General features: G+C 39.3%; 1 protein-coding gene across 1 annotated transcript in view; it reads left to right on the plus strand.

Annotated features, from left to right (window-relative positions):
- Window positions 1-4,347: 4,347 nt before the first annotated feature.
- Window positions 4,348-22,243, plus strand: part of LOC146003168 (cell adhesion molecule 1-like) — a 257,335-nt gene continuing 239,439 nt past the window's right edge. Inside the window, exon 1 of the mRNA XM_083141353.1 lies at window positions 4,348-4,458. Within this exon, the coding sequence (XP_082997479.1) occupies window positions 4,401-4,458 (58 nt within the window). The 5' untranslated portion in view covers window positions 4,348-4,400. The remainder of the gene's footprint in view (window positions 4,459-22,243) is intronic.

A 22,243-nucleotide genomic window follows, 5' to 3' on the forward strand; every position in this document is an offset into this window, starting at 1 on the left:
CCGCTAACAGTGGTGGGAACCCACGAATTGCAAAAGGAACCAAACAACTCGTGGTTCTTTTATCGTCAGTACTTGCCAACACTGCCGCTTCGTGCGTCATATTTCAATCTAAGACAAACTGTTCTAGTTTAAGGCTGAATCACACGGAGCTCGATATCCAGTGGCGCTGAACTGACTACCTTCCCGGATGTGATGGCGCCTGACTGACTGCTTGACTGGTTTGTTCTAAATTGCTACTGGCTTTCCACGACTGGGATCTGTGGAACAGCCAATCAGAGCAAAGTTTGGCCATGTGAAGGTAGTCTGTGAGTTTACAAAGGAGCGTTTTTTGTCTGTGGTTTCAGAGTGTTGGTTGTTTATGCGTTTCTCGATAAAAAGAAGTTCATTTCCATTAATATTTAGGTATTTATGCAAAGCGATGAGATGAGTACGTGACAAATATGATTAGCTGAAAATGAAAATCCTTATTATTACAAGTGTATTAATAAATGTTTGACTTTTTTTCGTAAATGAATTCTGCGAATCCCATATATGAATAAAGCAAACCCGAGTTCATCAAAAAGCTTTTAATTTTTAATAAAAACACAAAGCAAAATGTCTGCTCTGCGCAATGTCTTATGGGAACAAACGTCGATCGACAAGTACGTTGACAAGTATCGTGTGAGGCGAAAACTAGCAAATGGGAATCCAGTCCAGCGCCAACTAGGACATACCTACTGGTAATCCAGTTCCGTGTGATGCAGGTTTTACAAGCAAGGATTTAAGTCAGTAACTTTCTGAATGCTAATACGTTTGATGGTCATCCGGGACACGAACCCTAATTCCTTGTATTCGAGCGAGGTATCGGAAAAACCAGTAACTTATCTTCGAGCCCGTATGTTATTCTGTAACGGAAATATTTCAGTGTTCGTTACATATACGTACCTATAGAAGGGATTACTTGTTATGTTTTATGAGTATACAAGTTTACCTGGAATATAGAACTGATTTTCGTGCGTCTGTAAGTGATTGATTGTTTCTTTTAAGTCCACTTTATGCACAGGAAGGCTAATCAGGACTGGGCCTACAGTTTAAAGTGTGACCCGAACCACTATGTGCCTGTGTATCGAACCCGGGACCTCTTGATTGCAAGGCGACAACGTTACCACTGCGCCATCGGGGAGGCCCCCCACTCTTGTTCTCATACTACGAGTTTATGAAAGGACACACACAACGAACGTTCATGTCCAGATCAGGATTCGAACCTGAGACTCCTGACATCCTAGTTGTGCGCCAGTGTATCGAGGCAAATATTGGGATCGTATTTGTAAGGGCTTTGCTTTGTTTCCTTCTTGTCATCGTCTTCTCATATTCGTCGTTAGAGTAACCTACAGGTAAAAATAAACTTAAATTTATATCATGTTATTTTACGTCGTTTTTCTGACAATTTGGACTATTTGCGACGAAGAGGATAAGTGAGATGTGCATGAAATTGATGCAGTACCGCTCACAAAGAGCTACGGGGGCCCCTGGCATCGTAGCTTGCTCGGATAACTACTCAACCGTGACGATGGAAGTGAGACAGTTTTGTGGAACCTCTATTAACCATCGATTCCCACTTTGGATGGACGCAGCCCTGAAACTTATCTATCGATCTCAGAAGCGCTTAGATTCGAAGAGCGCTAATGTAACCACTACGCTATGGAGAGGCACAGGAGAGATGTGGGAGGAAACGATTATATCAGTGTTGCAGTGTTTTAATCTGGCAAACAAAAGAGAATCGCTCGCTCATTCGATACGAGATTTCAAGCAAAGTTTCTACGTCAAATGGTCGCAACCAGATTTCCTCGTTCTTGGTTTAGTTTATTTTGCGTCCCTTTCGGCTAACCGCGAAGATTAGGATGAGTAATGATAAGATGAAATTGATGAAGGGACACTCACAAAGAACACCCATGCCCAGGTTGGGATTCGAACCAGAGACCCCTGGCGTCGTATCGCGCTGTGGTAACCAGTCCGCAGTTTGCCCAGTTGGGTCAAGATAGTTCGTGAAGAAAAACGATTAGTACAAAATACGCGTACCGAAAGACAAACGCATCATGCTCCGACGTATGTTATGATGCAATACATTAGCCTAGCCTGATTTGCATAGTGGCAGATGACACATCGCCCTGTTTTCAATACGATCCTCTGCACAAGGTAGCATGTATTAATCCTCGCTGCAACTCATTTATAGAGAAATCGTGCCACAGCATGAAGTATCTATTGTACTCTTACTTCAACAGAAGAACAATTTCAACAAGTTCAAATTCGTACCAATTAAATCATACTAAGACGATGGTGTGAAGTGCCAGCCTCAACCTAGACAGTGGTGCTAATACATAGTGTTTGAAAAGTCGTTTAAACCAAACTTTGATGGCTTATAATATGAAAACCGTAAGAGAGATTTACACCTGGTTTTCTGCACTATAAAGCCTCATCCATTAGTACGTTTGTCAATGTTTAACTTTATCAGTTTACGTCACACAGAATAATCTATAAATTAATTAATTGCGGGAGTCAGCGTTAAAAGTTTTCAAGAATTCCAATTTTTGGGTGAGAAAAATGTGTAAGAAATTATCAATTGGTCATTTTTAGAAGTCTGATGACTCATGCCTTGTTAATCTGTCATTTACGACCAATATGAGCTAAGTGTATTATTTGATGCATATGTGGGTTAAGTGAAAAGGTTATATTATAGGGGCATATCATCTTAGCTGGCAACACTAGCAGGTGTAAATTTTGTCCACAGACGCAAGCAACATGTACCTAAAATATTGGCCATATATTATAAATCATAAATCTTAATTTATCCGTACCATCCGGTTTCATTTAAGGATTTTGTAGTTTTTTCATGCTAAATTGTGACTAGATTACACTAAGAGATTCAGAACGTAGACGTTATCTGCACTGTAGCCAACCTATCCTTAAAATGAACACCACACACTTGTAAACATGATAAAAGATGGGCCCCTTTAAAAAAATCATAACCTTCGGGCAAGGTCATATGCCTACCCTTACGAGATTCCTGGCCATGCCTCTGGTTATTCTTCTACTGGTGTAAACAGAGCCGCAGGACATTTGGCTGATTTTACATGCGATAGCCATCTTGGGAATGGTATTATGTCAGACGACTCCAAACTCTTGTTACCGCATGATAAAGAATGTCACCGCAGTCACATTAGCGTTTTTCGTCGGCGGTTGTGGTCTAACGCCACCAAAATAAATCCCCTTGGTCTTCCGGCCCAAAGTTCAGAGCCTGGTTACGTCATTGTGGCCTGGAGTTCTCGCATAAGTTTGGGCTTATCTGTATAATTAGCAATTGGACATTATTTGAGCCACTTTCGAGAAAACGGCTAATCGGATGTTAACATTCGCTTCTTTGTGCATGTTGCACTTGATGAAAGGACATTTTGTGACAATAAATTGTAAAATTAATGAGCGATTAATTCGGTCAGTACCGACGTTATGAATTTTTTTTAGGGTTCTGTTGCTTATACGGAAAAATTAATCGACAGCGATAAGAAAACATTAAGAAGTGATTTGATTTTGGAAGGAGCTACTTTAAAATACATAAACTGTAAACTCCGTCTCAAAACAGCAATTTTGAAACCACAGTACCATATTTTTTTAAATTTTTTTCATTGTACATTTTTTAAACTTAATTCTACTTTAGTGCTAAGTGGGCGGATTAATGGGTAGCCTGTACGTTTCGGCCGATATAGGAATATCGGTATATCTGTTATCGGTAAAATTACCGATAAAATTCTGTCATTTCGTTATTTTTATAAATATTAACCAAGATTAGAAAGGTTTATGACACTACCTCCACACCCTCTATGTGAATTCATGGCATGGTTCAATACACAGGGAATAATGCTGCCTTTGCTTTGTATTATCTGATTTTGTAAAGTAAATTCCTGAATACACAGTGCGTTTTCGAAAGATAATACCCACTATAGTCACCTTCTGTGTATATTAAGACATTTAATTAACCATTTATGTTTTTCAAAGACGATTTGCATTTTTACATTGAATCGGATTGATATAATATTGGTATTGGTGCTGCGCAGCATATAATATCTGCACCATATCTGTGTCGATCAGCATATGTCAGCACTATATCGGTGCCGATCAGCATTTATTAGCACTATATCGGTGCCGATCAGCATATATCGACATTATATTGGTTGCCGATCAACACCGATCAGGATATCGATCCATCTCCATTAACTAATAAAATATTTGTGATAATTCCACAGTAGGAGTCAACACCCGACAGCTCCCTCATATTCATTCTTAAGTTATTTGACTGAGTTTCATCTTTTCCGCAGGAGCAGTGCAAGCGACCTAATAGTTCTCGAGGAGGGACCATGTAGCAGGATATGTTGAAAGAGCTCCCCCTGCTCTTGTGGTGTTTGTGGCTGCTAGCTACATCTGTAGGTGAGTACTGTAATTTATGCATTCATTCCTGTCTTCCGCAAGCATCCAAACGTAATTTCGCAACTGCAAAGGACCGTATTTGACTGTTGGTACAGTATATTGTTACACTTGGCTGTTGTAACGTTGGCATAAAGTTACGATACACTAATATGCTTAGTCTGGCTTAATTGAGGATTTGAGTGTTTGGAAACTGGAGTATGTTAACATGTTAATTGGTCCGTTAAGGCATTGTACAATTATCTCCTGTTAACATGCAGAACATGCGAATGATATATGTCGACTATTAGCGCAACAGTTTACCTTGAACAATGATCTCAATCCCAAGTATAGTAGCTCGCATCTTCCTCTGTTTCATATTACAAGGCAATTGTTATTTTCAATTGAAACCATTACCTATATTTGATCTGAAAATGTTACGTTTTCAATATTTTCGTTAGACTGTGCAGAAATGATAGAAAAGATCTAGATATGGACATTATATTTATTGTATCTAATAAGTACGACCAGGTTAGTTATTTATTTTGCATATTGCATATGTATATGCATATTTAAAACTTGTTTTATAAATGCATATTGCATATGCAAATGTGAATCAAATATAAACATTTCTCGCATATTTTGGAGCCAAAAAGTACTACTATAATTTGGGCCGTTTACCCACTGTACCCCATCCAGAATTACTTTGAATTTTCTTTTAATCGACAGATTTCAATGTTGTACATACTGTAAAAGTGGTTCCAGCTTTAGGAAAGCACAGAGGGAGATATTTTATCCCAAATAATGCCCCACGTAAGTTAAAATCTGCAATTTCAGAGTATATTCACCGCTTTTTGTTAGTTAAAACTGTTTGTATGCAAACTAAAATAGCGAGAGAACACGTTGAAAATAACTATCCGTACCAAACCTAACAATCCTAACCTAACTACCTAACATTATAGCTGCTGTTGTGGAATGTCGTTTCTGGTGCTATATTCACTTGAGCGAAGCCTTCGAGTTGTTCTGATACACGGTAAAGTAACACGCTAAGGTAACAGACATACTTTACTTCACAATAACACATTTCCGAGACCTAATATCAACTGAAAACGTTCATGAAGAACAACATCTTCATAAACCATGCGAAATGTTTTACATTCTCCAGAGGGTACAGAAGATCAAGGTTACCTAAAATTGCATTTTACGTCTGTACGTTGAACATATTGTCTTCATAATAAAATAACTTTCTATTTCCTCCCTTCATTGCTGTTTATAATCCACTTTATTTTAGAAAAAAAGGTGATAACACTTCTTTCGTCGTCCTCAACAATGAATAGCTTTGAGAGAGAAGCGACAACGGTCAGGCTATAGAAGATGATCTCTAACTTGAAGTGCCCGTCCCAGAGGCGAAGTCGTTAGCACATCGCGCTATGAAGCCAGGGGTCCCGGCTTCGAATACCGGCATGGATGTTCGTGAGTGTCCATTCCTCAATTTCATCACTCATCCCCATCTTCGCAAATTAGCCAAAAATGGCACAAAAAGCGAATTAAAATAAAGGAAATTAATCGATTAATTAAATGACTTGTCAGCTACTGTTGCTTTAACATATTGTCCAATTGTATCTTGTGAAGTAGAGCGAGGATATTTTCCTGACTATAAAAATATTTTTGTCGAAAAGAGAAGTTTCAAGGTTGAAAATTTCAGATATCATGTTGTCCTCAATTGCAACCATGATCTGAAAGGAATGTAATTTTGTTTTCATTTATAAAACAACAAAGTAAACAAGAGTTTGTTTTCTTCTAAAGTGCATATTTATTTGCACATTTTTAATTAATAATTGAAAACGTATTGTATGTATTTCAAGTGTATAACTATCCGGGCCTTCATAGTGAGTATAATTACAGCATTATAATTTCTAGTATAGACGATGCACAATTGCTACGAACAAAAGTTCAAAATATGAACACTATATTTAATGTTTACGTATTCAGTATAATTCTAGAACCTATATTTTCTAGCACAGACAGCAGAATTGCTGCGAACAATGACTACAAAATGTAGACACTACTATATTTAATGTACATATGTGTATTCAGTATAATTCTCGTACCTATAATTTCTAGTATAGATGGAGCTGGATTTGCTGCGAAATAATAAGTACAAAACGTTAACACTATATTTAATTCATGCGGATAAAATATAATTCTATCAGGTACATTCCAAAAGAAGATAGAGTAGTGTGGATAGACGCTTGACCGTGCAGTTGCAAATTAGACATGCGTGCCTAGTATTTACCGTACTCTCAGAGTTAAAACTGCGTATACTTCAATGAAAGGTTTTGTATCAACAGTATGAAATCCGAGTTAAATCTCCAATACCGATGTTGTATTACGTATAAGGATCTAACATTCAGGAAGCACTGTGATTGGAAAGGACATTGTTGATACGTGTGGTTTTCCCTTGAAATATGATTACTTTTGACGTTAACTGTACAATATCCAAGGTGGGATCAACTGCCAGACAGCGTGCTCTTTAACAACCCCATTTGTCATGTTTTGTGTGAAAACTGTCATTCTGAACCTGTCACAACTGGCTCACTTGGTAAATCATACGGGCTTAACAAGATAAATATGGCTATCCAGTGTTCTAATTGGCGATAAACCTACTTTGGGAGGCACATTAATTGGATCTGACACCTTCACGTCCATAGGGGTATGCTGTGTCAGCGCTGGAGCTAATACTTTTCTCAGCAATGCTAGAACTCTCGCTCGCAAACAAAATTGTATTCCATAAAACAATATCAATATTCCTTTATGGAAAATTGAGCAGTGAAATTGAATATATTAAAGAAACTACTAAGCGTACAAATGTGAAATTTGGTTTCTCTGATAGGGCTGGAAAATAGCATTTATTATCTTGATACAATTGTTCATCGGCACGGAGGAATTGCTATTCCTATAGAGATAAAATATAGTACTACGGTTGGTACAGTGTTTCAGTTCACACCTCATGACTTATTTTCTGGATGGCCTTCAAGATGCTTGTTTCATGGACCATTAGTTAACTTGATTAGTTTATTTACGAAAACATAAAACAGCAGATGTTAATGTGCGTAGGCAAAAGTGAAGTACGGAAGAAACATGACTTGGAATGCTGAGATGTGCGAGAGTTGAGTTTGTTGATGTTGAGTTCGTTTTCTAGTACAATTTATGCACAGAAAGGCTAAACTGGACTGGACCTACAGTTTAAAAAGTGGGATCGGAAGCACTATGTACCTCCACTGGGTATCGAACCCGGGACCCCTTGATTACAAGACAACGACGTTACCAGTGCGCCATCTTGACGACCAATGTGCAGAGTAAGATGTGGTAAGGGTGGTCATGCAGTGAGGTTATAAAATGAGACTGAGAAGTAAGAGGCAATAGTTGGACAGAGCAGAGAGGCATGAGTCACCCAACAACAATTAATCCATCACATAGCACCAAATCTGTCTGGAAATGTAATTGTGCGTAATAAATGGTTCTTTGGAACTTGCTTACGTTACTGCATAACGATGAACAAGCGTGAGTGGTATTTTCTTTAGAGACATACCTCTCGTATAGAAAGGAACGATATATAATCATGTGTGCAGAAATACTAATCAAATGTTACTACACTGTGATGATAAAAGAAGAAATCCCTTTATTTTGAACAGAGCAGGGGCATGTCCAATTACAATGTTAAATATTGCAATTGCATAATTTCATAAACATTAAGAATATATTTAAGATAATTGACAAGGAGTATGTCATTTCAAAATGAAAATCTACAATTTACATTTAATAGCAATAGTGAAAACGGAAATGTAATAGAAAATAATATATACAGAAAAATAATACAGTTAAAATTAAACTTAAGTGTGAGGCATATAATTCAACAAGCTAATTTAAAACTGCGTCCTCATTGCATGCAAAATCTCAATGGATAGATCTAGTCACAGCCCTAATCGTGCACACAAATTCAGTAACAAGAACAAAAGTTAGTTACTCGTACATGGCGTCTCCATTGCACACAAAAATTCAATGAATAGAACTGAAGTTACAGTTACATGGCGTACTAATTGCACACACAAATTCAATGAATAGAACTAAAGTTGCAGTATCACGATATCCTGATTACAAACCCAATGTAATTACGAATATAACGTTACAGTTTCATGGATTACTAATTGGATATAAAAATGAATAAATAGAACTAATGTTGCAGTTACACAGCTTTGTACACACAGATTCCATGAATAGAACTATAGATGGAGTCACAAGAAATAATTTAATAGAACTAAAGTGAGAATTACATCTAAATATATCTATCCTAGGATTGCTTTTAGAAATTAGATGAAATAACTTTCACATCATTCTCATTGGCTCAAGTGCTGCCATCTATGGTCTTCTAAGGGGGATTTGAAAGAGGTTATTCTGGGACTTAATATACAGTTTGGGATACTAAGTTCTGATCATTACGTGAGTATCGCTTGAAAAATATATGCACCTGTAACTTATTTCATTGATTTATATTTTTTAAAAAATGAAATCAGATATTGGCAGAAGACAATTCTATTACCTGCAAAATCGGTAATAAATTTTAAACTAAACTTTTAAGTATTCATTTGGTGTCAAAATGCGAAGCGAAGTGTCAAAAATCACATCATTTGCGCCTCGCGCGACAAATTCGCATACTAAATAATGGAGTTGATTCGATCAAATTTGAAATTGTTGATTGCAATTAAAAATTCGTGTCCGCGTTGAACGACGAGTAGATTGGTAATAATCGCGTTTGTATTGATTTTAGAAGAGTCAATTAAAGGATCATAATTATACCGTATACACTACGATATTAACGTTCTTAATGACTAGGAGCAATGTGTGTATTTTCCCCTCCATTCTAAAATGCTCTGCTCAGTATTGTTTTCCAATTTGCATTGCTTTCGTACCTTTCTACGACGTCGATAAATGTTATAAACCATTGTATGCTTATACCTTGAAGCTTAACTTACATACAGGGTGTAAACAGAGGACTTTGCCCAAATGTGATTGTTTTGCTTTATTTTATTTCGCTTTTCTGCCGCTTGGGGCTAATCGCGAAGATGGGAATGAGTGCTGATATGATGAAATTAATGACGGAAAACTTACGCTAAGGCCCGGATTCGAACATGGGCCACTGGCGTAGTAGCACGTTGTACTTGTTGACTTGTTGGTGTTTAAGTCCACTTCGTGGGACTGGACCTACAGTTTAAAGTGGGTTCCGAACCACTATGTGCCTCCACCGGGTATTGAACCCGGGACCCCTTGATTTCAAGGCTACGACGCTACCACTGCACCATCGGGGAGGTCCCAAGCATGTTGTACTAACCACTCCGCCACGGAGATCAGCGACTATGCGAAACGAAACAGTCATAAGTCTGCAGCAAAAGCAAATGTTCTCTTAATTCAAAATGGAAATTACATATGCACTCATGCAATTTATGAATTGGATTGTTGCTTTAAGTCCACGTTATGCACAGGCATGCTAATCGGGACTGGGCCTACAGGTTAAAGTGGGATACGAACTAATGTGCCTCCACCGGGTATCGACACCGAGTCCTCTTGTTTACAAGGCGACGACGTCACCAGTACGCTATCGGGAGGCTCATGGAATTTATGAAATGATGTGCTTTGTGTGACTCCCCTCACTGGTAATCACGTGATAAGCCTACATTGAGGATTTTCCATCACAGAAGCTGTTGCGCTGCACTTTCAGTTCGTTCGAACTTTGCAATAAAATTGCAAATTGACGATCGTTTCCCCCGTTTGTTCACCCAATACTTTGTTCACAATGCTTTTAATGTATTTTCTGCGCTACTGCAATTTTGGTAATATTCATTTGTAGGGAAGATTCTTCCTTAGATGCTACAGGGTGCCATATTTATACTATACAGTCTGAGAACTAACGAATATGTAAACTAAATTTGCACAGTGTTGTAACGTTTCCTGTGAAGTTTGAAGCCGGTGTCTCTACAGACGGGGACAATCTGTTTGTTTTCATAAGTCTTTTGATTTCATTGGTTGGTTCGTTTTAATGTATCTCGCTTTTCTGCCACATTTGGCTAATCGCGAAGATGAAGATAATTGATGATATGATTACATTGATAAGGGAACAATCACTCACAAAAAAACACCCATGGCAAGGTGAGGATTCGAATCCAGAACTCCTTGTGTCGTGGAGCGTTGTTGTAACTACTCCGCCACGACGATCAGCTCGTTACGCTCTGTCTTACACCCTGTAATTGTAAAGAAACTCTACGTCCATGTGATAATATTACCGAAATTCATTTTAATTTGGTGGTTCTGCATCCAAGTATCAACATTTAAAAAGTAGACATTTTGACTTGCTACGTGGGAGAACCTGCTTCGATTTCCGGGATGGGCGATTTCAGGTGGTACCATTTCCAGTATCGTCACTTCATGTAGAGATTCAGGAGTTTTCCTGTCTCTAATGAATAAGGACTCTGGGGCAATTGTAAAGAAAGGAGCGATTAAGGCGTTTGCTTCGTGGTGCTGCTTGACACATTTGGGTTCCCATACCCTTACATGCCTTCAAGGTATATTACAGTGTAAAAGGCGAAGCATAACACTTATATTTTTAATAGAAGTGTACGTTTTTGCAATTAGATTGATTGATTGTCTTGCTTTATTTTACTTCGTTTTTTGTGCCACTTTTGGGTCATTTCCAAAGATAGGGAGGGATAAGTGATGATATGATAAAATTGATAAATGGACACTCACAAACATCCATGACCAGGCCGGGATTCGAACCCGGAACCCCTGGCGTCGTAGCGCGATGTGCTAATCACTCCGCCACAGGGACCAGCGCGATTTAGACCTTTTCTCTTTGTGCAAAACACCTTACATTCACATATGTTGGCTTCTAAAGCATATTGTAGTGAATATACACAATTTTGAGTTACCAGGTAAAACATAAATCTTGTAAACGTTGTTGAACAAAGTGTTTACAAGAATGTAACAACCAATGGTTTTGCCCATTAATTTATACGAACACAATCGTGCAATGCGGCTGAAATGATTAGTTAAGCGATGCAGAGCAACATATTAAGCAAGTACGTTGCATGAACGCATACTTGTACACGTGCGTTGTGGAATACCAACATTCCTACCATCACCTAAAGGAACGATCGTGTTCACACATGCGGGCAGAAGAGGATGCGGGTCGTGTGCTTGTTTCAACATTGATTCTCTTGCAACAGGCCAATATTGTACAAGAACTATAATTTCTTCCTTAATTTGTACATCTTCAAGTTTTGCAACCTAACTGAGAAAACCATGTATTAATGCAAGGTATCTTTTTATGTTTCTACACCGATGAGATTCATGTAACTAGACATTATTTTTATAAAAACCTATGGAGTGGAATGAAAGTGAATTGGTTTTGTGACAATAATGCACACGTATTTTTTCGTTTGGTGACTTTTTAAAGTTGTGTAATTGTCACCGTATATGTGTATAATGATTTAGAACATAGATTAATGTAAGGTTGAAAAGCGAACTGCACATATAACTTTGAAATAGAGGGTAAATATACCCATTGTTCGCAGTCATTACATAATTTATTATTATTTTCTATATTTCCTTAAAATAGAATACACTCTATTAAATCCCTCTCAACATCTGAACTCTAAACAGACCAAGAACAGGCCCACCAACTTCGGTAACTATTTTAAAAAGAAATTGGAAACAAAATGATATCAACACATAGACAAGTGACATCTAGCGAACCAGCCTGAAACCAAAGAACGCAGCTATGGGCAAAATTGGTCAGTCATATACTTTGCTGTACTTTTACTGTCATTAATAGTGTCCTGTCACTGGTGAGTTTAATTCATAGTAATCAATGTAAGGAATAAAGTACGTTTTCTCAAAAGTCTCACGGAATTATTATATATTTATGTAAGAAGAGGTAGAGACAAAATAAATATTATTTTAACACAATTGCTCGTGATTAAGTTGAAAAGCATTATTAGGTTGAATCTCTCGTATTGAAGGTTCCAGGTTTGTGTCCTGATGCAAGGATGAGTATGTTCTGTAATCCTCTGTTCATCGATTAAATCAAGCATCCATTCTCATCGTCGTGATCAGCCTAAACGACGTGAAAACAATCAAAATATGAGCGTTTCACACTTAATAAATTGTGTAACATTTCTATTGGATGCTCTATTTTATTTCATTCGGTATTTCTGTGAAACAGATACCAAGGTTCGTTCATTTTAATTCGTCTGTAGGTTCAGATAGGTCAATTTAAAATGGAGGCAGTTCAGAGTTGGATTAGAATCACTATTCAAAGTGACGTAATCGGAAATTGAACTCAAGACCCCTTCGACTGTTGGATTTTTGTTATTAAGCTTCACTTTTCTGCCATTTTGGTTAATCGTGAAGATGAGGATGATTTATTATGTGATGAAATTGATGAATAGACACTTAGAGAACACCCATACCCACGTGAGAATTTTAATGATTGAAAAGAAGAATTCTTAAAACGCTAGACTTCCAAGCTGGCCTTCGGACTTCTAGGTTTAGAATTAGACTGAGATAAACATGTACATGTATTGATAACTCGACGTCGAAATTATCCAGTCGGAGATGAAAGGGAACGTGAAACGTTTTAAATATAAACATCGTCGTGTAGGTTTTCTTTTGCAGAAAATTCTATACATATACCTTAGAAAGAAAATGCCGATATTGAAATTCCATATGAAGCAATTTTTATCTCGTTCAATTCACCAAGGGCAACGAAACTAGATACCTATGTATTCGTTCTAATGAATCCGGCTATTGCAATCTCCACACGGCAATCCACTGCAGGTACTTGAAAGCCCAGGGCACCATCAGCATCTCGTGATCTCATCTTTCTCTGTCGATAACCAGACTCTAGTGTTTGGGGCAAAGAAGCGTTCACTAATTAGCAGCTACGTTCTCAATGGGCTTGAGTTACATTGGAGTTTCTCTCAACGACCATGCAAATTACGCAGTGCCCTTTTTCGTGTCTGTGCGTTTACCACGACTATCTACCAAATGCCACGTGTACGCGTTTTTCTACAGTAACGTATAGCTATTGTCCAACCAGGTTTTGCCTAAGCCAAGCTACATTTTTAACCTTTAAACCTTGCGGGTAGGCAACCCAACCAACTTAACTAAATGACGGGTTGCATAACTCTAAAGGATGTTAAAGCTTGTAGTAGGGGATCGCATTAGATTACCTTGCTTCCCAACTTTTACCACAGATATTTCGTTTATCTTTACACTGTCATGTTCGGCCATGATAGACGTTCTGGCGGTGCGGTGGTCATCAGGAAAATCGTCCGTGTCCAGGCAGCGCAGCGAAATGATGGTTGAAGTCACACAAATTTGTAAACGTTGTCACACAAATCAATTTCAATGTCTGAAATCTCCAACCCGCCAATACGTCATGCAAATAATGTATCGCAAATTATCCCATTGCACAAGTCAATCATAACACGAGAAAGAAAATGTGTAGACGTGCGCCTGTGACATGAATCCATTATGGAAGCCCTGAAAAGCCGTATAGAAGCTACGTACGTAAGGGGCTTCAATATCGAAGAAACTTACGTTTCGTAGCCGTAGAGGTACAAATATACCTTCCGCGATATTTAGAAACACCCTTTGTTAGCAGAAACTTATTTATTTGACGAAAATATTTGAAATGTAGTCAAAATCCAGGGTGTAGATATCGGCACGGAGCCTTGGTTTTTCTGTAGTAGTTTTTTACATGTACCGTTGTAGACGTTTGCTGTATTTTAACATAGATCCATTGCTGATTTACTACATCTTCAAGTCTGTGTTAGTAACTGCATACCTAAGGAATAATTTTTGGGATAAGGTCGACCTTTTTGGCAAAGTGGTTAGCACAGTGCGCAGCGACATAAACAGTCCCGGGTTCGAATTTTAGCTAGGTATGGGCATTCCTTGTGAGAGTCCATAAAGTTTATCATATTATCACTCAATCTCATCGTCGCGATAAGCCAATGGTGGCATAAAAGTGATGCTACATAAAATCCAATACAATCTTTGGGATGAACTTGTGCGAGCTACTGCGAAAATATATCCGCACATCTGACCGCGAACTGCGACCATTGTAGAACTTCTTTCTCAGTCCGTAAACTTGCTGATGTAGTAAGGATGCATACATACATAACCTCAATTACATTTGCTGAAGAATGTATATACGTTTTCGTCTTTCGGGTGACTGGAAATCTTGAAATAAGTCTTGAAGCTTTTTCCTGGCGACAAATTATGAAACGTTTCTCTCGGGCTATCGACCAGGTGAGTTGTGGAAACTTGTGAGAGAATCTTTTCGTCAAGAAATCACTGCTCTTCATTGGTGCAAGTACGGTATGCGTCAAAATATACAGTACTGAAACTCGCGCATCTCGAACACGTGGTTGCGTTTGTCGACGGGGCATAGCTCCAGCTGCACGTGTTCGCAGTAGTGAAAAGGAAGTTGTGTTGTGCAGTTGTTGTTGGAAATGGGTCTCTCCACGGAGGAAAAAGTATTCATAGTTGATCATTATTTCCGCTCATACGGAAGCGGTCGTGAAGGTGGACCGAGTTTGAAAAAGATGACTTGTCTATATGCAACCCAAATGACAATCGTCCCCTCCACATGCCCCAACCTAACCTTAGGTTACAGTTACAGTTATGCAACCCAAAAGGCACGATTGTTATTTGGGTTGCATATAGACCAGTCACTATATTGTAACATGTCTTATACTTTTGTTCATCTTTTCATTTCAGTACTGTATATTTTGGCGCATACTGTATGTGGAGAAGGAGCTATATTTCTTCAAAACAAATGACAAAAATATCATTTTCGAGCGCACTTGATGCCTGTTGCAACATTGTGGTCGTTATGTAAATAACAGTTGGTACTTCATGTTAAATTTAGTTGTATACAGTGTGTGCTGTAATTTTTGTCCAACTTTTGAAAATTTCATGTGGCTATCACTCTCGTACTTTAACTTTATGCATTCTTGACTTCCGTAGCGGATTTGTTAGCACAGCTCGTTACGACGCTATCTGTCCTGGGTTGGAATCCCTGCCTGGGTATGGATGTTCAGTGTGGGTGTCCTTTCATTCTCAACCTCGCGATTAGCGAAAAGTGGCAGAAAGGTGGAGTAAAATGAACCAAATAAATTGATGCGTTGCCTAGAAGTACAGACTTTCAATTGTTCTACATTATTCCACGAAATAGGAACAGATAGGGTGTCATAGAGGTTTTGAATTGCAGAAGTTAGTTGAATACCGCACGGCTACAGAGAGGAGCCATTGACATTGCGATCGAAGATTTCACCTTTCCCTCGGACGCGAAGATTTTTCAATCCTATTACGGACAGCAGAACTCCGACAGGCGAGGAAAAAGCAACATTGTCTGGGATAACCGCGCTACACCGCACGGTGATGGTGGAAGGAGGGTATCTGCAGTGACGAAAATCGAACTTTGCTGAGATGGGGAAATTTCCCAACGTGATGTTAACGGAGAGAAAATCCTGGGGAATATGTTTCTGTGTCAGAATTTCGGAGTCGCGATGTTTCCTCTTTGATTTGTCGTCTTGACTCGAATGCGGATGCATCATAGAGTATTCTTTCATTATCTGAGGAGAGGCCCACACGATGGCGTAGTGGTAACGTCGTCGTCTTGTAATCAAGGGGTCCCGGGTTCGATACCCGCAAGAAGCACTCTGGTTCGGATTTCAGTTTAAACTGTAGGTCCAATCCAGATTCGCCTATCTGTGCATAAAATGGATTTAAAACAAGATTTTGAACAAGTATCTGCTTTCATCCCTTGTGGGAACGTCCTACCCACCCATACAGTACAGAAACATTCAGGGGAAATTGAATAGATGTCTTCCGAATATTCATGCCGAAGTTCAGGATATCCAGGAAAATTCAGTAGATATCCTTTGGATATTCATGCCGACGTTCTTGATATCCAATACATATCCATTGGTTATGCCCTGGCTATCAACATGTCTGTCCACGAGACATCCTTAGGATATATAGGAAGGATATGTTTTGGACACTCTGCGGGTTATGTTTGAACATACCCAGGAGGTGAGATTCTCTGGTTATCGATGCCATTGATGTCCAAATGATATTCGGAGCGAGATATCCCATGAACACCTAATTGATTTATTGATAATATACTTGGATCTGACATGAACATTTGTGGATATCATGCGGATATCCCTTGGGAAATTGTGCCATATGGATATGTTCGACACGCGGATTGGTAGTGAGCGTGCCACAATGTTTGTTCATTCCTCTGATCAACCCATAGTTCATCTGCATCTTAGCGACTCGCTTAGTGGAGTTGGAAAATTGATGTTCATACGTTCATCGCTCTCTGTCTTAAGAAGGTTTTGAACTGTGATGGGCAATTCCTGATATTCGATAATTTTCTATCCGTCATATATCCGGGTATTGGATATTCTGATATCCGGACATTCTAAAATCAGGCTGTACGGATAATCCGGATATCCGAATTATCTGGATTATCCCGATATTCGAATTATCCGAAATGTCCAGACATCCGAATGTGTTCATTATGAGGACAGTTTTATCGTTTAACCTCTTTTACGGGCTTTCCAAATATTCCCTGATTCGTCATTTTCGAATTTCATTTCGTCCTGTGAATCTTGTAGTAGGCAGCTTCTTCTTAGCTTCCTAGCTATTTTCTTTCTCTTTTTATGATCATGTACAGCAATGCTCTCCTTTCTCCAACTCTTTCCAACACCATTTTGTTATGTTGCGTCGCTTCCCTGACACTTTTGGCTAACCGCGACAGTCAGAATGAGTGATGATTGGAAGACATCGATGAAGGGACATCCATTGGCCGGGATTCGAACTCGAGAACTTCGGTGGCCAGTCCACGCGCTACGCGATCGAACTGGATATTCATTGCTAAAGCTGAAGGGAAACGTAAAGGCTCGAGATTCAGTTTACAGTGAGAGCAGGTACTTAATTGCCTCGGAAATGTGCAAAAGTTTAAGATTTATAAAATGTACAAGATAATGCTGCTTTTCTTAACCTCCTGAGGAGCAAAGTTACATTTGTTTTTATGGTTTTACAAAATGCAACAGTTATTTATCAAAATAGTCTTGAATGATATTATTATGGGTTTCAATTTTTTTTTATTTCTCTCCCCAAGTTAATCTCCAGGTTCGAATCTGCCCTACAGCGCGCTATGACGCCAGTGGTTACGGGTTCGAATCCTTACGGGTGTTCTTTTTGAGAGTCCTGAAATAATTTCACGAAATCATCGGTCAATTCATCTTCGCGGTTAGCCAAATTTTGAGAGAAGCGACATGAGATAACTTAATTCATTGGTTGATTGAATTAGATTATGTCACATCGATTTTCTGCAACAACGGTGAATGGCGAAATCATGAGATGGATATAGGAACAAACGCAATACAATCCTAGCAGATGATTACCCTGGCTGCATATCCAGGCGTTAGAGTCTCGTTAGTGTGAAAAATGCAGTTCAGAGATAACTAAACCCCGTACCAGGTAACTGTAGACCGGGCGAACGAGAACAAGTCTCTGCGCAAGTAGTGACGCGAGACGGCTCCACCAATGAACAGTGAGAGAAACGGGATTGCGTAATGGGCGACTGGAGGTACCCGCTTTCCCTGCTTCTCTGTCAGCGTTGCAAACCTTTAAAAAGGATAATACCGTACGCACTTGGCAGACACACCGTATTTTTGTCACCACGCTTGGTTTAATAATTTCTCAGGAAAATATTAGGGATGAAACTGTAAGTGAAAAGTTTGACAAGCCATGCATTTAGCGTACGGTCTAAGGTCCGGACCTTACGTCCGTAGATGCCAGGAAATGTCTGTGCATGTACGGTCAGGACTGTACGGTTGACAACGTTGCGCTTTCACCACTCGACTTCCGTTCTCCTCCTCTGCCGCTATGCGCTGCCCTGCTCTACAGTTAGCTGGAACAGGGTATACGTGAACGAGAGCTTGGCATTTGGGTCTCTCCTCAAAGTCAAACCCCATAACCTAATTCATTCTATCAAATCGAACCCATTTTCAGTATCCTATCTGGTGTAAAATTGACTCAGGAACTAGCTTTGAGCAGTATATTTTGTGCTTAGGAAACAGTTACATAATTAATTAGCGGTTCTACATCTTAACCTCTAACGTAATGGCTAACAAGTCGTAAAAACGTCTTTATACTCTGCATACTCATAATTGCTCATCTTAAGCACGCGTTCTCCAAATGCTAATGGTGCAGGGCTTTACGACATGGTGGTATGAGGGTAAGAACCTATTTCTTCATGTTGTACCGAAAAGGGAATTTCCCCGCCGCGCAAGGCAATTATGAAATTTCTCACAAGGTGGCTCTGATGATGGCTTTCCTAACGCAGATGCTCCTGTCCATTAGTGTCATTCACTCCACTAGCTTTCTTCCACAGTAAAGGATCTTTGCTGAGATGAGAACACCTGATGCTCATAAAAGAATCACTCCTTCCCCTTCGCACAACCTCCCTGAAATAACCTTAACTGAACTTACACGCTGCGGCGCCAAGAAACTTTAAAAGAAAGAACAATGTTCACTTCCATTTCGATCCCTCAATTCAGAAACCATTTATAAAATAGGGAAAGATATTTACGTAGAGAGCAACCTTGTCAATCATTTCTTTACTGCACGTAATTGAAGATTAAGAGATATTGAAACTCGCATCGGCGTTCACAAGTTTTCAAGAATGTTACCGTGATCCATCTTTTGTTGACTGAACCTTTCCAAATCAGTCATTCGTAATGCATTATACCGAACATTAGCGTCCCGTTTCATATTTTAATCACAAAAAGAGATAATGGCCAGTGCTCGAAGTGGAAATACAAAAGCTGTCGCAGAGAAGGTGAGAATAATTCCTGTATAGGAAAACAGCGACCTCCATTGGCTAGCAAATGTACTAGGGTGAGAATTTGGTTCATTAGCTGCCGATTGAGACCAAAATGAGAGCAATAGGTCAAAAAGTCGTGACTGCGTAACAGTTAAAAGACAAGCATGTACATTGACCCCTCCAAGAATCATTAAAATGAAACAAAAAAATTACAAACAACAATTTTTTTTATTCAGAATCAGCCTTATCGAGTAGACGTACATCTTATTTTCAAAATAAGCACCATTGACAGCTAAGCAAGCGTCCATACGCTCCTGCCACTTTGTGAATGTGTTTGAAAATTCGTCGTCAGGTAGTGAACTGAAGAAAACTTGCGCTGCGGTGGTCACTTCTTTGTTCGTCATGAAATGACGACCACGTAAAGCGGCCTTTAAAAGTGGAAATAGCCAAAAGTCACAGGGTGCATGGTCCGGGCTGTATGCTGGATGCGGGAAATTTCTATTTTTCTCTTCGTCGCGTAATCCTGAAAAGCCCGCTCGGTATGCGGGCGTACGTTATCGTGGTGCAATGTGAAGGAGTTCTTCAAATGTGGCCTCTTTTTTGTTACGTGCTGGCGCAGAATCTCAATGACTCCTTGGTAATACTGTGGCTCTACTCAGTCTGTCTTGATCGGCATATGCCTGTTGAAACATTGCATATGCTACCGCAGCACTTTTCCCTAAACGCCAACAAAATGTTATGGCATGTCACTGTTCATCTTGAATACTCATCGCGAAAAGCAATGTTATACCCAAAACCTGGAGGGGTAAACGAAACACGTTCCACGTAAATCAACACAGATTCTTACTAACGTGGTTTCGCAACATGTGACAACTTGCTACGGAAACAGAATGAGTCATCCTGCACGACGCGACTAGTGCCGAAACCATAGGCAGTGTTGCCAAGCCAGGAAAAGATCTGTCTTACCTTCTCTGCGACAGCCTTTGTAGTTGGGGGGGATGCTTGATCAAGTTTGGAGATGGGTTGGGGATGCTTGTTTGGATAAGCATGTAGAGAGTGAATCAAGTGGGGGCATGCTCATGAAAATTATCCTATTTGGGAGGATGCTTTGCGCAGATATTCTGAACTAGAGTATAGCATCATCCCACGATACCTCTACCACTTCGAGCACTGATTATAGCCCAACGAGAATGTAATGTTGTTGCAGTGGTATCGTCATTACCTTGTAATATTTGGGTTCCAGGTGTGATACCGGAGGAGGCACATAGTGATTCCGATCCCCACTTTAAACTATAGGTCCAGTCCCGATTAGCATTTATCTGCATAAAGTGGACTTAAATAAACAAAACTCAACGTTTATTGTAATTTTGAGAAGTATCTAAATTACAATATGCATAACTCTATTTTGTAAGATAATTAAAATGACATTAAAGAGCATAATATATCATATTTGGTGCAAATATTTGAAAGATTTTTGTCGCGAGCCTGAAATAAGTTGCTACGTCATCAAAGACGCTAGCCATCTCCCTGGAGACGACCGGTCGCCGATGAGAGTCGTAAGATAGCAGGCAAAGCGAGTAGTGGGCTTAGGTGGTGGTTGGGTGGTGCCCAATATTGATACAGCCAACTGATCACACAGCGCCGCGACGCGACACAACCGACGAACCAGAGGAAATACGGTGATGACATTAGTATGTTTAATATCGGTGTTTAGTTGTTTTAACCTGTACTGTACGTGATCATTCTCCATCGCTTATGCAAATCACTATTAAAGATTGGGATGTGGCAACAGAGCATAACATCATTTGAGCTTCCTCGGAATTAAGCATAAATCCAACCTCTCGCAGTCAAACCGTTATACAGACTGTCTACAAGTCAAGAATGTCATGGAAGTCAAGGAAATGTAAAGAAATGAACTAGTAGGTGAAGATGTCAATAAATTATACTTGTGGTCACGACTTTTTGCTATCACAATGACTAGTTGATCGACTTAGTTTATTTTACTTCACTTTTCTGTCCCCTTTTGGCTAATTCCGAAGGTGAGGATGAATGGTGGTATGTAGGGATAATAACAAGAGCCACACGTAATAGTATACTGGCTGTAAGTCCATACGCCAGAGCCACGCTAGTCTGACAAATGCAATCTAGGATGCATTAGTAGATAAACCAAGTCTAATTCTTTCCAGCTTCAACCAAAGTTGCCTTTTGGTTGGTTTTTTTTTTTATTAAATAAAGGTTTGTTTTCATAATTTGATAATTTCACATAAGTAGGAGTGGAATAAATAAAGGTTATGAAAAACTAAAAAAAAAAGTCAACAATTCTGGATTTGTTATTATAGTACATATCCTGTTATACCAGCGATCGACACACAGTGACCTAATGTAGCATTTTTATATTTTGTCCGTTTTACGTTTCGAGATTAGCATCTGCAGTGTGCCTCTTTCTCTACGGGATTCTGGGCCTCCCCGATGGCACATTGGTAGCGCCGCCGCCTGGTAATCAAAGGGCCCCGGGTTCGATACCCGGTGGAGGCACATAGTGGTTCGGATCCCACTTTAAACTGTACGTTCAGTCCTGATTGGCCTTTCTGTGCATAAAGTGGACTTAAAGCAACAAATCAAACAATCTATGAGCTTCTTTTCCATGTCAAGAATTAAGAAAATGATGCCACTTCTCTATGCTTAGATTCCGAAAGTAGTTAGCTCGCGAACCAGATTTGCAGTAAAATCATCAGAGATCTGACGTAGGTTCATTCGTCACAACCGGCAAAGATAGATGTGTTCATCTGAAGGCGAGAGAGACGTAGTGAGTAGATAACACGTAGTGTATAGATAAAAACACTA

This window comes from Lepisma saccharinum, chromosome 19 (assembly GCF_977018435.1).
Source record: "Lepisma saccharinum chromosome 19, izLepSacc3.1, whole genome shotgun sequence".
In the NCBI taxonomy this organism is placed as follows: Eukaryota; Metazoa; Arthropoda; class Insecta; order Zygentoma; family Lepismatidae; genus Lepisma; species Lepisma saccharinum.